The sequence below is a fragment of the Amphibalanus amphitrite genome, unplaced genomic scaffold (assembly GCF_019059575.1).
Source record: "Amphibalanus amphitrite isolate SeventyFive unplaced genomic scaffold, NRLGWU_Aamphi_draft 000313F_arrow, whole genome shotgun sequence".
NCBI lineage: Eukaryota > Metazoa > Arthropoda > Thecostraca > Balanomorpha > Balanidae > Amphibalanus > Amphibalanus amphitrite.
Window position 1 is genome coordinate 597,897 of NW_024881808.1, and position 13,627 is coordinate 611,523.

Below are 13,627 nucleotides of genomic sequence, written 5' to 3' on the forward strand. Positions count from 1 at the left end.
TATCTAACAGTTTTTCGCAGATAACTTTTGATAGAGGCATGCTAGAGCGATGAAAACGCCTTATATGTGCTCAGCTCGACGATACGGATCGACTGATATGCAACATGACCCTTTTCGGTCAGGTCATGACCTTGACCTGAGGTCAAATTTTCAAGTTGACCTTTCAAGGTCAAGTTATAGTTCATTCGATGCGTCTTGACGAGAGGAACACGATGCCGATGAAGGTAAGCTCGTACAAGGCTTGGGTCAAAAGTTATTGCAGAAAAACTGTTTCCGAAAAAAATCGGCTATTTTTGCAGTTTTTGCCCCCTGCAGGCAAAACCGTTGACGTTAGGTCAAATCTGAGAGAACTACTCAGAAAGGGCGTTAATAGGGCTATCGAATGCGCTTTTCTGCGGCGCTATAGCTCTATTGGTTCCCGAGTTATGCGTTGGCTTCTTGGAAATTTTCGACATTCGACCTGGAAATCGGCGAAATTTTGCCTTCAATGACCTCTGGTGACCTGACCTTTGACCTGACCAAAAAATTGACCGAAGTGATTTCGTCATTATTTTTTACGTTCTTTCGAACGCCGCCTTCCGCGTATCGCTACGTGGCCCAGGAACCGAGTTACAAGGGGGGGGGGGGTGTTCAACCCCCCCCCCCCAGCAGGGCGTGGAAATCCAGGACCCCCAGCCGGGCGCGGGTTAATTGTCCCTAGGCCCCCTTATGATGTCATCAAAAGTGGAGTGACAATTGACACGGGCCTGCGCTGCTCCCAACCATTAGACTATTGCCGATGCATGTGGGTGACCCATCATGCACGTACCACCGCCACGTGCAAAAACGAAGAGATGCCAGATTTTGTAATACTTTCTCGGTAACTACATACTTGGCTGATTGCGGCAAAACTTGCAGTTGGCCGTTGGGTAGGCACCCAATAGGCACCCACCAGACAATGCATTTCCAATTGTATGGTTGGGTTTGTAAGCTACCTCTGCACGTGCGCACGTGCTCTGCAGAGGTAGCTTCAAGATACAGAAAACGGTTGAACCGATTTCGCTCAACTTTGATACAAGGCTAGGGGCAGATAGAACAGTGCCGTGCAAAAGTCAGTTGGGATCCAGTTTGCACGTGCGAACGTGCAGGCTGCCGCTTCCAGATCTCGAGAACGGCTGGGCCGATTTCGGCAAAATTTGGCACACTGCCTTAGCCCGCAAGTTGTTGGGGGGGGGGCTTTAAACACCCCCATTTTTTTTTCGCCGCTCTTTAGCATAAAAACGGTGTCAAACTTTGGTTACCTGTAGGGAATTGATTGAAGCTTATCCCTCGCCGGCACGCGCCATTTTACGTCTTTCGACGGCACAAGGGCGTTGGTGCGTGCGATCCCCTTCGCGTTTGGCCCCTGATCGAACTAGAGCTTCGCAGAAAAACGAGCGTGTTGCCCGTGACAAGAGAGAGAGCCGATGCTACCTAATTTTAGGGTCCTAGTTAGTTCATCAGTTGACCTTCCAGGTCAGGTCAATGACTCAATCGTCGGGAAAATCGGGACCTGTTAGAACGTCGTAAAGCGTAGCTGCTAATGTAAGTCATTATCATAGATGATGTCTTCATGCATTTAGGCCAGGTCGGGTCAGTTCAGGTCAGGTCAACCAGCCAGGTATTCGTGGTAGGTGGCAACCGCCTCTGACAGCTTCGTAACATGTTACGAAAGCACCAAAACTACTTAGTGAATGTTTAAATGCTTGCTTGATTCGAATTCAGCTAAAAAACTAGCATAGAAACATGTAAACTCGACAAAGTGAACCGAGGTCATCAAAGGTCAATGACCTGACCTGACCTTCCAGTGACCATGACCCGCACCCTAGTGCATGGGAGCAACAGCATATCCCATGTTCGAAAGCTTAACCCGCGCATGACTGGGGTATTTTCCATAACGCGAGTGACTGGGGGGGGGGGTGCTCTCCAGGGGTTCCCCCTCTTATCGCCGAAACTACCAAGCCGATCGTCAAAATTCAAACGGCGTCTGATAGCGCTGGAAAAAATGTCGAGTTAAACCTATTTTAATTGACCTCGAGATCACTGCTATGACGTCACAGGTCAGGTCAAAGTTAAAATTATCGGCATTTTTTGCTTGTTTAGAATTTAGGCTCTTGCCGCCGGCTGACAAATTCGATCAGGCTCATTTTTGGTTTACGCACTCCTTGATATATGCCTTAGATACCCTGATGGTACCGAACTTTTGCTTCGAATTTTTGCAGGTCAAGGCCAGATCATCCTCGGCCACGAAAATTGTATATCATGTATCGGTCACGTGACGCATGTTTTATGGTCAATTTTACACGTAGATTTCGAAAATAATGTCGTCTGTGTCATTTAAGGTCATTTTAAGCTGAATTTACCGGAGGTCAGGTCAATTTCAGGTCAGAAAAGTCAAATTTTGAAAATGATTTTTTTTTTCAACAAAAAAGGTGCCTATAAGATGCATTTTGAGCTCAGCAATACAATGGTGCCATTTATATATATTTTTGTACGATGTAAAAAGCGTACTGAAAAATGGTTTTGAAAAGTATATAACTGTGAAATTTTGACAAAAATGCAAATAACTTGGCTATTTTTGAAGATATTGGGCTAAAGCTTGCTTGAGTAGTTCATCAGTGTGTTTTATATCACATATATTCCGGTTTTTGCAAAAAAAAATCAAAAAAAAATCAGTAAGTATTTTTTGTAATTGTAAAAACATATTTTTCAAAATTTTAAACTTTTGAAAAATTTTGATAGCAGTTTGATAGCTACGTTTATTTGTAGTCCACTGATGTAAAGAAATTGGATCTAGCTTTAAAACTACGCTCTTGAGAGCGTTTGCCATAATTCAATATTTTGCATTAAAATCGGCCGACATGACGTCACTCTGACGTCATTCCTGGCCAAACTATGGTAGATAGAAAGTTGAAATTTTACCACAAGGTGTCAAAGTAATGCCGCTGAAGGTACTGCAAGTTTCGTGTTAATCCGTGGAACGGCTTAGAAGATATTGCCGAAAAACGGGAGGGGCTCTGTAGAGCCCCCCCCCCCCCAGTCATGCGCGGGTTAAAACGACGAAAAGACTGCAAACGCACGGCTAATGCGAGCCGACATACGCCGAATCGCGATTCCAGCCAAACAAGGTCTTGAAAAATACTTCACTGGTCAAAGGTCATTTGGGTCAGGGTCAAAATTTTTTAGGGTGGGTGTAAAATTGATTATCGCGATGGTACCCAAAGTTTCGTGGCGATTGACAGTTTTTTTTACACGAATTATTCGCGAAAAAGCGAGGGGGAGTCCATTCGAACCCCCCCCCCCCCACACACACACACTATACAGGTGAAGGTTAGCCTATCTGTCGGGCATTGACCTTAGCTGATCCTGACAGTTATATATAAACGTACATATGATCTCGGAATTTTGAGCTTACCTCATCTTTGGCCTCTGCTCCCACACCTTACCATATGCTCTGACTTGAGATGTGACTAATGACCTGACCTTTCCCGGCAGCTGGATCACGAGCGGTCGTCGAGCAAAGACAAAGATGATGTGATAAAGCGTCAACAGGAGGAGATACAGCAGCAAAAGGAGAGGCAACAGGCTCTGATGAAAACCAAAGTGGCACTAGATGCGGAGGTATCTGCCTTTAACAAGCTGCTCGAGTCTAAGAATAACAGGTTAGTGCAGCCGCCGACGATGGGGTGAGCATTGCCATGTGTAGGTTGAGATTCACTCTACCCATTTGTGTGTGGCCTTCCAGGGCTCCCTTTCTTTCTGCTGTCTTTATCTGTGCGTCTGTCTTGCAGTGGTCTTCAGCATCTTCTTTGCCTGTGTACATTTTTCAGTTTCTGTCTCTGTCTCGTTAGGCGGCACGGGCGGACATCGATAGCAGCGCCTCTATCGGTCACTAGGGAAAGCTGGGCTGTAGGCGACGAAATACCGGCTGAGTTGTCACACGTTGAATAGGTTTATAGCCATCAGTCTTGTGAAAAGGTTGAACTTTTGCCTTTAATATTTCTTCAGGCAATTTTAGAAGTGTCTTCACATGAATTACAAAACCGTTTAGATTATTGTATTCACTTCAAGCCTTCCCTATTGTTCTTGATGATGCGGGAACTATTTCTAATTAGTGTTTCTAGCTTAGTAAAAGAACATACTGTGCAAACGATGAAAAAAAGCATGAATGGAAGATTTTAAATGCAATTTTCTCTAACAATTAATGATAATTTCTCTACATATCAAGGAAAATGTGCATGCTAAATGATAATTTAAAGTTCTTGGGGCCAGTTGTTTTCTTCTTTTCTTACGTCGCCCCAATGGCCGCGAATACACTTGTGATAACGCCTATTGTCTGTCTGTCTGTCTATCGGTCTGTCCGTCTGTCTCTCCCCCTCTCTCTCTCTCTCTCCTCTATCTCCCCCCTCTCTCTCCTCTCTCTCTCTCTCTCTCTCTCTCTCTCTCTCTCTCTCTCTCTCTCTCTCTCTCTCTCTCTCTCTCTCTCTCTGTCCATCCCTCCCTCCCCTTCCCTTCGGCACCAACCCTCCCTCCCCTCTGCAGGGTAGCGCTTGCTTAGTTAATGCTTAGAGCGCTATGGCTATGCTTATTTAACGATTGATAGTTAGCAACAGATGACCGCTTCATTTAATCCTGACATCAATGGCTATGTTTTTAGCATAAAGAAGCTATGTTTCCCGCCGGGCCTGAGCGAGAAATCGCTGACAAACATCCTGCAGAATTCCGAGGGTATGGAGGAACTGCTCATGACTTCACCCTCCGACTCGACGGGGCAGTGGATTCGGCTACTGTCACCGTCCTTGAATAAGCTAGACGTTTTCGGTGAGATCCTGTGAATGAACCTAATAAGTTCACTTCTGACAGTGGGGAGAAGGAAAGCAGACAGTGCAGCTGCAGGTATATGTAGTATTTACAATTGCTCAAATGATTGTATCCATTCTATGCACTTTCAAAGCAATACCCCAAAAGCATAGTAACAACTGACTACATTCCAGTAGAGCACAACCTTTCTCATGTATAATTTAGGCATCGTCACCAGCAGAATTGTACAGTCAATTGTATTCGTTTCTTTTGCTTCCTGGGTGTGTCAGAATTTACTTCTAATTGTAGCGCGTAGTGCGCTTACGTCATGTGCCTACCTCGCCCGGTCGCCACTAGAGGCGCTTGTGTTGAAATACACTCAGTTGACCGCTACATAATGAAGTTCCTCAGATCGTCGTATTGAAGTTACTACTGTTATCATAGTGATATACTTTCAACGTAACTAAGCAATATTTATGTTTGCTTATGGTATGTTATAATTGCATAGGTGTGTTATAATTGCACTAGGCAGTACAATAACCATGCATGAGACACCGTCACTGTCCAACTGCTCATCGGTGACAAGTCGGCTGTGTCAACCGTCAGTGTCGTCTATATCCGCGTTTGACACCATTGTGTCAGCCGCCTCCCGACCCGGCGGCAGCTCCGTCCGACCGCAGTCAGCTGACACAGCTCTCTCTCCGACAGGACCGGGGGTGACGGGGGAGCCGGCGAAACTGGGGGTGGGAAGACAACCCGACCATGGGCTGACGGTCGTCATAAAGCAGGCGGGAGATGACGTCATCAACCAGCTGGCCAAGGAGCTGGGACCACGGGTTACCGGGCTGAATATGTTCAGTGAGTGGTGGTGGCACGGACAGGTTATCGGTATGAGTGGTTAGGTATAGTGATGACACCGAGTAGTTGTGCATGGTAACACCGTCCCAGCACAGGTGAACCGGAGACATGTACATGGGACAGGTCATGGGGGTACGTCATAGTGGTGTGATGACAGTGGTGTATATGACAATATCAGGAGTGGTTATTTGAATATGCCGTTTCACTTACAGTCTTTCTCTTACACTCAAAACTCAAATGATTCCTTTTTTGGTGTAAATGGGGTGTGGTCTAAAACGATGCCCACTTTACGCCCTACCTAGACCAGAAGAACACCATCTTAACCCTATCGAAACACCAAACATACACCCTGTACACCTGTCGAACACCGTTCATACACCCCTCTTGCACCCTTCTAACACCACCAGTAAACCTATATGACACCCGTATCATACCCACTTGCACCGGGTTTACACCCCCTGAACCAGCTTTATGCCACCTTTGCACCTTATGTGCACTCTTTTTACTCTTGTGCTACACCACTTTGCACCCATTTTACTCCTGTTCTACACTCCCTTTGCACCCATTTTCACTCCTGTTGTACACCCCCTTTGCACCCATCTTACTCCTGTTCTACACCCCCTTTGCACCCATTTTACTCCTGTTCTACACCCTCTTTGCACCCATTCTACTCCTGTTCTACACCCTCTTTGCACCCATTTTACTCCTGTTCTACACTCCCCTAGCACCCACGGTACACCCGGCTAGCACCATCCATGCACCGCTCCCCAACACCACCGCTCCCCACCTTTTTCATTCGCAGACCCGTCACCAAAGTCAGCCAGCTGGTGCAACATTTATTACAACGAAACTTAAAACGAAACGCATAACGAAACTTAGCGCATACGAAACTTAGCGCGGCCGCCCAGCCGCGGTGGCCGACTATGACGAACAGTTTCAGTCTATCTTGAAGGAACTGCTGGTCTTGGATGTCGGCCGGGGGCCGCTCAGTGGCTAGGAGTAGCACTCTGTTTTCTTGGCGGTCCCTTGTTTGATAGTTCTCGTTGATAAGCCTCTGTTGAGAGAGGTAGTTCCGCCACTGCTGGTTCAACTCGGGCGGCGGGAGCACCAGCGGAGGTGGGCCGTCCATGGGGCGCTGAGAAGCCGAACCCGGCCGAGGTGTTGAGTCTGGTTGCGATGGCTGGGCAGCACGGCCCGGCCGGGGCGGCTGTAAAAGAGTCGCCACTCGGCGGGCGAGCTGTTCCAGCTGGTCGTCACCCAGAAGCACCGGCTGGGTGGGCCTCGCGCCCCCCGGCACCGCCTTCGGATCGATCCAGCTCGAGCTGTAGCTGGCGAGCCACCTGGCTCCTGGTGTTCCTCGACGGCGTGTCGGCTGCTGAGAGTCGTTGGCGCGATGTGGAGGGCGTACCTGGGCGGTTGTTGCCCATCCGCTCCTTGGAAGGGCAGAATCTGGCCGCGGGTAGGCACCGTGGTGCGTCCCGCTAGGCCAGAGGGAAATCCTGCGTCGCACTCCGCACTCACAGCCCACTTAATAGAGGTTTTCACTTTTCGCCACCTAGCACTTGGGACGCTCCCCTCGTCGGAGCGTCCTGAGTCGCGGTCACGGCGAAACTGAGCCGTTAACGGCGGCCGAGGGCCCGCGCAGGGGCCTAGGCCGCTTCCCATTGGTCGGCCGCGCTGACGTCATGTCGGCAGCCGTTAGAAAGCGCGCGAAAAACGGCGTTGCAAAATGGCGTTGCTTCCTTGCTCAATGAGTGTAAAAGGGGTGTTTCCAGAAAGTTCTTATCCCGATCTATTCCCTTATTACACCCCGATCTGGGCATCGCCATATGGTGTACAGATGGTGTTTCAACGATGGTGTTCGTATAGTGTAAAAAGGGTGTTTCCAGAAAGTTCTTATCCCGATCTATTCCCTTATTACACCCCGATCTGGGCATCGCCGCCCTAGGTGTACAGATGGTGTTTCAACGATGGTGTTCGTATAGTGTAAAAGGAGTATTTCCAGAAAGTTCTTATCCCGATATATTCCCTTATTACACCCCGATCTGGGCATCGCCATATGGTGTACAGATGGTGTTTCAACGATGGTGTTCGTATAGTGTAAAAAGGGTGTTTCCAGAAAGTTCTTATCCCGATCTATTCCCTTATTACACCCCGATATGGGCATCACCTAGGTGTACAGATGCTGTTTCAACGAGGGTGTTCGCCTGGTGTGTTGATGGTATATTTAGCGGATCGGTGTATGAGCGGTGTTAAAAAGGTTCATGGGTGCAAACAGGGACTAACAACGGTGTATAATGGGCATCAGGTTGGCGTACTTCTGGTGCATATCTGGTGTAAAGTGGGTGTAATCCCAACTTAAGGTGTCAATGGGGTGTAAATCGTGTTTTCAGTGTGGCTGTGTCGATTACATATTGTGCTATATTTCTGAAGTCATCCATGGTGAGCAGCAGTGGCCAAACAGGGTATTGATAGATATGAATGGTTAGATATAATGATGAACATATAGAGTAACGATGCATTGTTACACCGTACTAGTAGAGGAGAACCACAGACTATGTACAGTATTGGCAATGACGTCAGCAATGTGTATATGTTTGTATGTGTGTATGTGTGGTATGTTGAGACGGGTGAATTCTACCGACGACGGGTATGTCGACGCCCGACGGGTATGATGCCACTCATGCTGAGTACATGCGGAGTGGTGTGATGCCATTTAGGGGGACACGTGTACAAGTGATAAACATCACAATAACTCGCCAGGTATGTAAAGCTGGCATTTCACTCACAATGCTATTGACTAGGCCGATGATGTATTGCGCCATATGCGCAACACGCTAACATGCATAATGTCTGTCATTTCCCCGCCATTCACCTACCGTGTCTGTATGTGTCTGTGTTTCCCAGACTGCCCGCGTGTCACTGCTGGGGCCTTGCAGCGACTGCTGTCCGCCCTCACCGGCCTGGAAGACGTCACGCTTGACTGCTCTCTGTCCGGCGCCATCACTGACGCCTCACTGGCCGCCCTCTACGGCTGCTCCCAGCTGCGTGAAATGCAGCTGGGACGGGTCAGTGGACTCTGTACGGATATACCGGTCACAGCGGTCAGCAGGTCAGTTAGCTGTACACCCAGACCAGACCCAGACCAGACCCAGACCAGACTCAGACCAGACCCAGACCAGACCCAGACCAGACCCAGACCAGACCCAGACCAGACCCAGACCAGACCCAGACCAGACCCAGACCAGACCCAGACACAGACACAGATAAGACCAGACCCAGACCAATACAAACAAGCATGCATGGTCTGTAGGTATGTATGTTAGGGCTATGTATTGTGGCTATAACCAAAGCATGTATTGTAGGTATAAATGTCCAAAGCCATACCACTTATTGTATCATAGGCATCGGTATAGAGGTCTATGGGTGTATGTGTTACGTGCACAATGCATATGTCTATAACTATACAGAGGTATATGCACGTGATCTTATATCAACTAGCACGCTACCCCGCACCGCATCGGCCCCAGTCTCAGACCGGACCCGAACGCCGAACCCCAACCGGACCGGACCTGACTTGGACTGGCCCTGTGGAGACCGGGCCCATCCCTTCCAGACGGCCGGTCGGCCGACTGGTGTCGCTGACTGGCCTGTGTCCTGTGCTGTCGCAGGCTGGTGGTTACCTGTCGGAAACTGGAGCTGCTGTTTTTTTACGCAACGGAGGAGCTCAGCCAGAGGGTCCTGGACGCCCTGGTCCGGGCAGACCTGGGGAAAAGTGATGACGGTACGCCGAAAACACTGTGGTTCGTGGTCCCAGGTAAGCGACGGTGCCGTCCAGCGCCTCTGATCAGTCCCACAACAGACGGCTCGGCGCCACCGGCCTCTCGGAGCCGCTGTCGTACACCCTCTCAACGGGTCGAGATGTTACACATAACGCTGATATGACGTCGCATTACCGATAGAAACAGCATGTTGGCATCATTATTATGCATGAATCTGACCTAACTATGTGATACCACTGGCCGTTTAGGATTTGCATATTACAATGTGCATGTCGAATGTATCGTTGTATTTTGTGTTTCTATCCCACTGTGTGCATGTTTACAATAACACCCACAGTGTGAAATGGGACTATTGACTGGTAGTGTGATTGTAGGCAACTGGAGGTTATTGCCTGTGTTGCTGAGCTTTGTATAACCTTTGATTGAGAAAGATAAAACGAGAAATCAGTATTATAGTTTGCTGTACTCATTGAGATAGATTGTCAGCCAGCGTAGCCATTGATGCCTGGCTGTCGGCTGTAATGCGGTGCTTACCGGCCGCATGTGGACATAAACGCTCATGAGCTGTTAAAGTTCCGGTGAGACGTCACATCAGACAATAAAGTCATAGTTATGTGTGACATTGCATCATATTTGCGCTTTGTGACGCCACATTACAGACGCCTGAATGTATACTTTCAGAATCCCCTTGCCTATTACATATACAATTGTATGGTCATCTTCGACCGTTTGTGACTGTTAATGCAAACTGTTGCACTCCAAACCTCTCTACACTTCTTGTCTTGTCCACAGCACCCGTCTATGAGAAGCTGAGAAAGCCGCCGTCCACCAGCAGCATCGAAGTGTATGAAGCTACCTAGAAGTATCATTCGAAAATACCACGCCGACTCAGAATGCGCCTACAGCAGTCATCCTCAGCAGGCGCGGATACAAGGGGGGGGCCATGGGGGCCATGGCCCCCCCCCTTGGCCGATTTTTTTCAAAAATAAAATGAAAAGTTAAAAAGTTAAAAAGCTAAAAAGGGGGCCTCCTGAAAATAAAGTGGCCGAAATCCGATGAGTTTTTTTTTTACCTTCCCACTTAGTTATTTCTTAGAAGACTAGCTGAGAAGACTTCTTTGTTAGAAGATTGGTAAAGCTTTTCATAACTTGGAGGTCTCTTATACTCACAGAGATGACCACTTTTACAGGGCCTCCTAACCTGCACAGAGGGCCCCCAAGCCTGCACAGATGTTGAGATGTTGCCTGAACAGCTAGATAAGCTCAATAGACGCAGTTTTTTTTGGGGGGGGGGGCCCAACAAGTGGGAAGATGGGGCCTCCAACAGGTGGGATTATGGGGGGGGGCTCCTGGTTTCTAATGGCCCCTCCCTTGGAGATTTTCTGGATCCGCCCCTGATCCTCAGTGAGTTATGTTCTCTAGCTGGTGTTATTGCATGTAGTCCCTTCCATAGGCAGGAGGAATCGCACAGGTGGCAGCACCATACACAGCGGTTTCACCACCAGAGGGCAGCAGCCTACCATGAATAAACCTCACATTCTCTAACCATGAGCCGGAAGAACGGCGAGTAAGAGTTAGAAACTTTAGTCGCAGTAAATTTATAATTGACGTTAGATATAAAATGTGTGCCCCCTATACGGTAACGTTGTTGTAACGACCAGCGGTGGTGACTGGTGAGTTCTGATGAGTGTTTACGAGGTCGGGACGTCCAGACTTCAGAGGCCATTGGCACGAGCGGTCACTGTAGTATAGGAGGAACTGTGTAGGACGTCATATGTTCCTACGCATTCTGGAGAGGGTATCATCGAACACACAGCAATTGTAATTGGACCGACAGCCCTTGGTTCAACCGTGCCCAGTACACAAATAGAGACATTATTCTGACCATCCCTTGGTGATGTTTCTCTGTCAATTTTGCGGTTATTTTATCGTACCAGTCCAGTGACGTCATAGTGTGTGATATCTTCATAACGTCATTGTGTCCAATCAGTCGATTGTCGCTGTGACGTCACTGTGGCACTATTCTCCCACTATGTCATATCGCACCTATTGTTCCTGTGTGACGTTATATGCCACATGTTGTCCCCGTATGACGTCATACTCCACCCGGTACCGGCAGGCTTGTTCACCCTTGGATTGGAAGGATCCGAGAATATGACGGACAAATGGGACGACAGTCTGCCGGGCTTCATCACCAACTGGGAGCTGGTGAAGCTGCGCTCCTTCAGCATCAGCGTGCACCGGGTGGACACGGTGGGGTCGAACACCATTATTCCGATCAAAACTACGCTGGCTTATCACATAATACGTGTTCGAAAAATTCCATGGACATCTCGTGAGTGCTTTATATACAGGTAGAAGGACAAGATGTGAATGTAATGGCGTGATACATTACATTACAAGTGAGGCGTGAAATAAGGACCAGGAACTTGTGTGTGTGGCTCCACAGTGCGCCGTGCCATTGAACCCAACACATTGGTTTATCTGTGGACTCTGAAGTGAGCGGATGACGCACTGTGGGGTGTTTACTTTCTTCCGAATGAATTGTGTGAAATATCATTGCTGGAGATTGCACATTGCGTATAATGTTAGGTCCTACGTGCGCGCTGCTTTGTAGAAGCTCATCAGCGAACTTATACTACTGCGTTGGAAACAAGTTTTATGGAGGTTTAGATGTCCACCTATGTACATATTGAACGATAAATTCACAGCTATGTAGCTTTTTATAATATTTTGTACACATGCGGAGATCAAAAAGTTTGTGCATCGGATTGTATGTCTGAATTATTGGTGAAAAATCATTGATGAGCTTTGCTTGTGCCGCGCGGCTGCACTGGTTTGGATACATTCTTTCCCGTTATTCCGTTTGCCTAATGCAACTCTAATCGATGTTATGGGTAGCTTAGTAGCCAGTTACAACTAGCTAATGTCCTTGGAGTATTTGTTTACGTGTTTATATGCCATGTTCGTGTGTGTGATCACCAAACGTGCCTGCTTTATATCTGTACTACCTACAGTAATGCCAGTGACATAACACCGGGAGTACAATGATCCCTTTGTACATACATGTTTGGTGGAAGTCTCGGCACAGAATCCCCTTAGGACACAGAAGGCCTCTCCGAAGACATGTTGTCCATCGGGCCTCCAGAAGGAGTACAGCTCGAAGGGTAGTCCGGTGAGGAGCAGCAGGAGGTCGGAGATGGCCAGGTTGAAGAGGTAGTAGTTGATATAGTTCGTTTTTTTTTTAAGTTCGACCCTCACTGTAAACATCTTTTTGGAAACAGCACGAGAATCGCTAGCTGAATTACTGAGAAAACTGGTTAGCGCACTTTGTATTGGAGATCTGAATTAATATTTTCAAAATAAGTTTCTAACACCAATGGTATACTGTTACGTTAAACGCCGTGCGATTTATTAATTAGTTCACTTGTACTTCCTGACAAGTCCTCGATCCTTGTGGAGCTGCAAATACCGAGCTGCAAGTCTGGGAAAAAGGAGCCAGGTAGAAATAATTTTGATACAATTGATCGTCTGCGAAATCATTGTGCGCCAACGAGTTTTCTCAGTAATTCAGCTACCAATTCTCGTGCCGTGTTCAAATAGACATTTACAGTGAGGGTCGAACTTAGAAAAAAACGAACTATAGTCGTCTGTATGGACCCGTTGTGTAAGATCGTGATTCAGGTGATGGTGTTGCCCAAGACGCTGACGAAGAAGATGACGCCGTGGAGCACCGTCATGCAGATGACGGTGTGAAGAGCGGCACGTTCAGGAGCGAGTAGTGTGATGTTGGATGTGGTGACGTTGTGGAAGGTGCAGGTGACGGAGTCGTTGTCCTCGTATGGGGTGAGGTCGGTGACGTTTTGGGACGAGGACATTGGTGGGTCCTGAGGTCCGGTGTCCGTCTATTGGTAGTGGTGTGTGGCGGAAATCGTGTCTGAATCAGTCTGAATACTCAGATTACAGCGAAGGTCATCATCTGTTTGGGTGAGACGCTGTACGATATCCAGCGTCTCTAAGCCAACATCTTCGGCAAATCACTCTCACCATCGCATGTCAACGTCACGTGGTAAACTCTTTCAAACACCACCTCTGAGGATATTCACAACTCTTCCAGCTATTCTCAGGGTACTTGAATCTCACTCCATCTTATAGATCCAAATGGAGAAT

The 13,627-nt window shown here is 47.9% G+C and overlaps 1 protein-coding gene across 2 annotated transcripts in view; it reads left to right on the plus strand.

Moving 5' to 3' along the window:
* Positions 1 to 12,547, plus strand: part of LOC122388221 (kinesin-like protein KIN-14P) — a 55,543-nt gene extending 42,996 nt beyond the window's left edge. The window contains exons 5-11 of one of the 2 annotated variants that reach the window (XM_043379103.1): positions 3,514 to 3,704; positions 4,676 to 4,839; positions 5,527 to 5,676; positions 8,584 to 8,788; positions 9,348 to 9,493; positions 10,251 to 10,375; positions 11,577 to 12,547. In XM_043379103.1, the coding sequence (XP_043235038.1) occupies positions 3,514 to 3,704; positions 4,676 to 4,839; positions 5,527 to 5,676; positions 8,584 to 8,788; positions 9,348 to 9,493; positions 10,251 to 10,318 (924 nt within the window). In that variant the 3' untranslated portion in view covers positions 10,319 to 10,375; positions 11,577 to 12,547. The remainder of the gene's footprint in view (positions 1 to 3,513; positions 3,705 to 4,675; positions 4,840 to 5,526; positions 5,677 to 8,583; positions 8,789 to 9,347; positions 9,494 to 10,250; positions 10,376 to 11,576) is intronic. The other variant, XM_043379104.1, reaches the window with a different exon arrangement.
* The last annotated feature ends 1,080 nt before the right edge of the window (positions 12,548 to 13,627 follow it).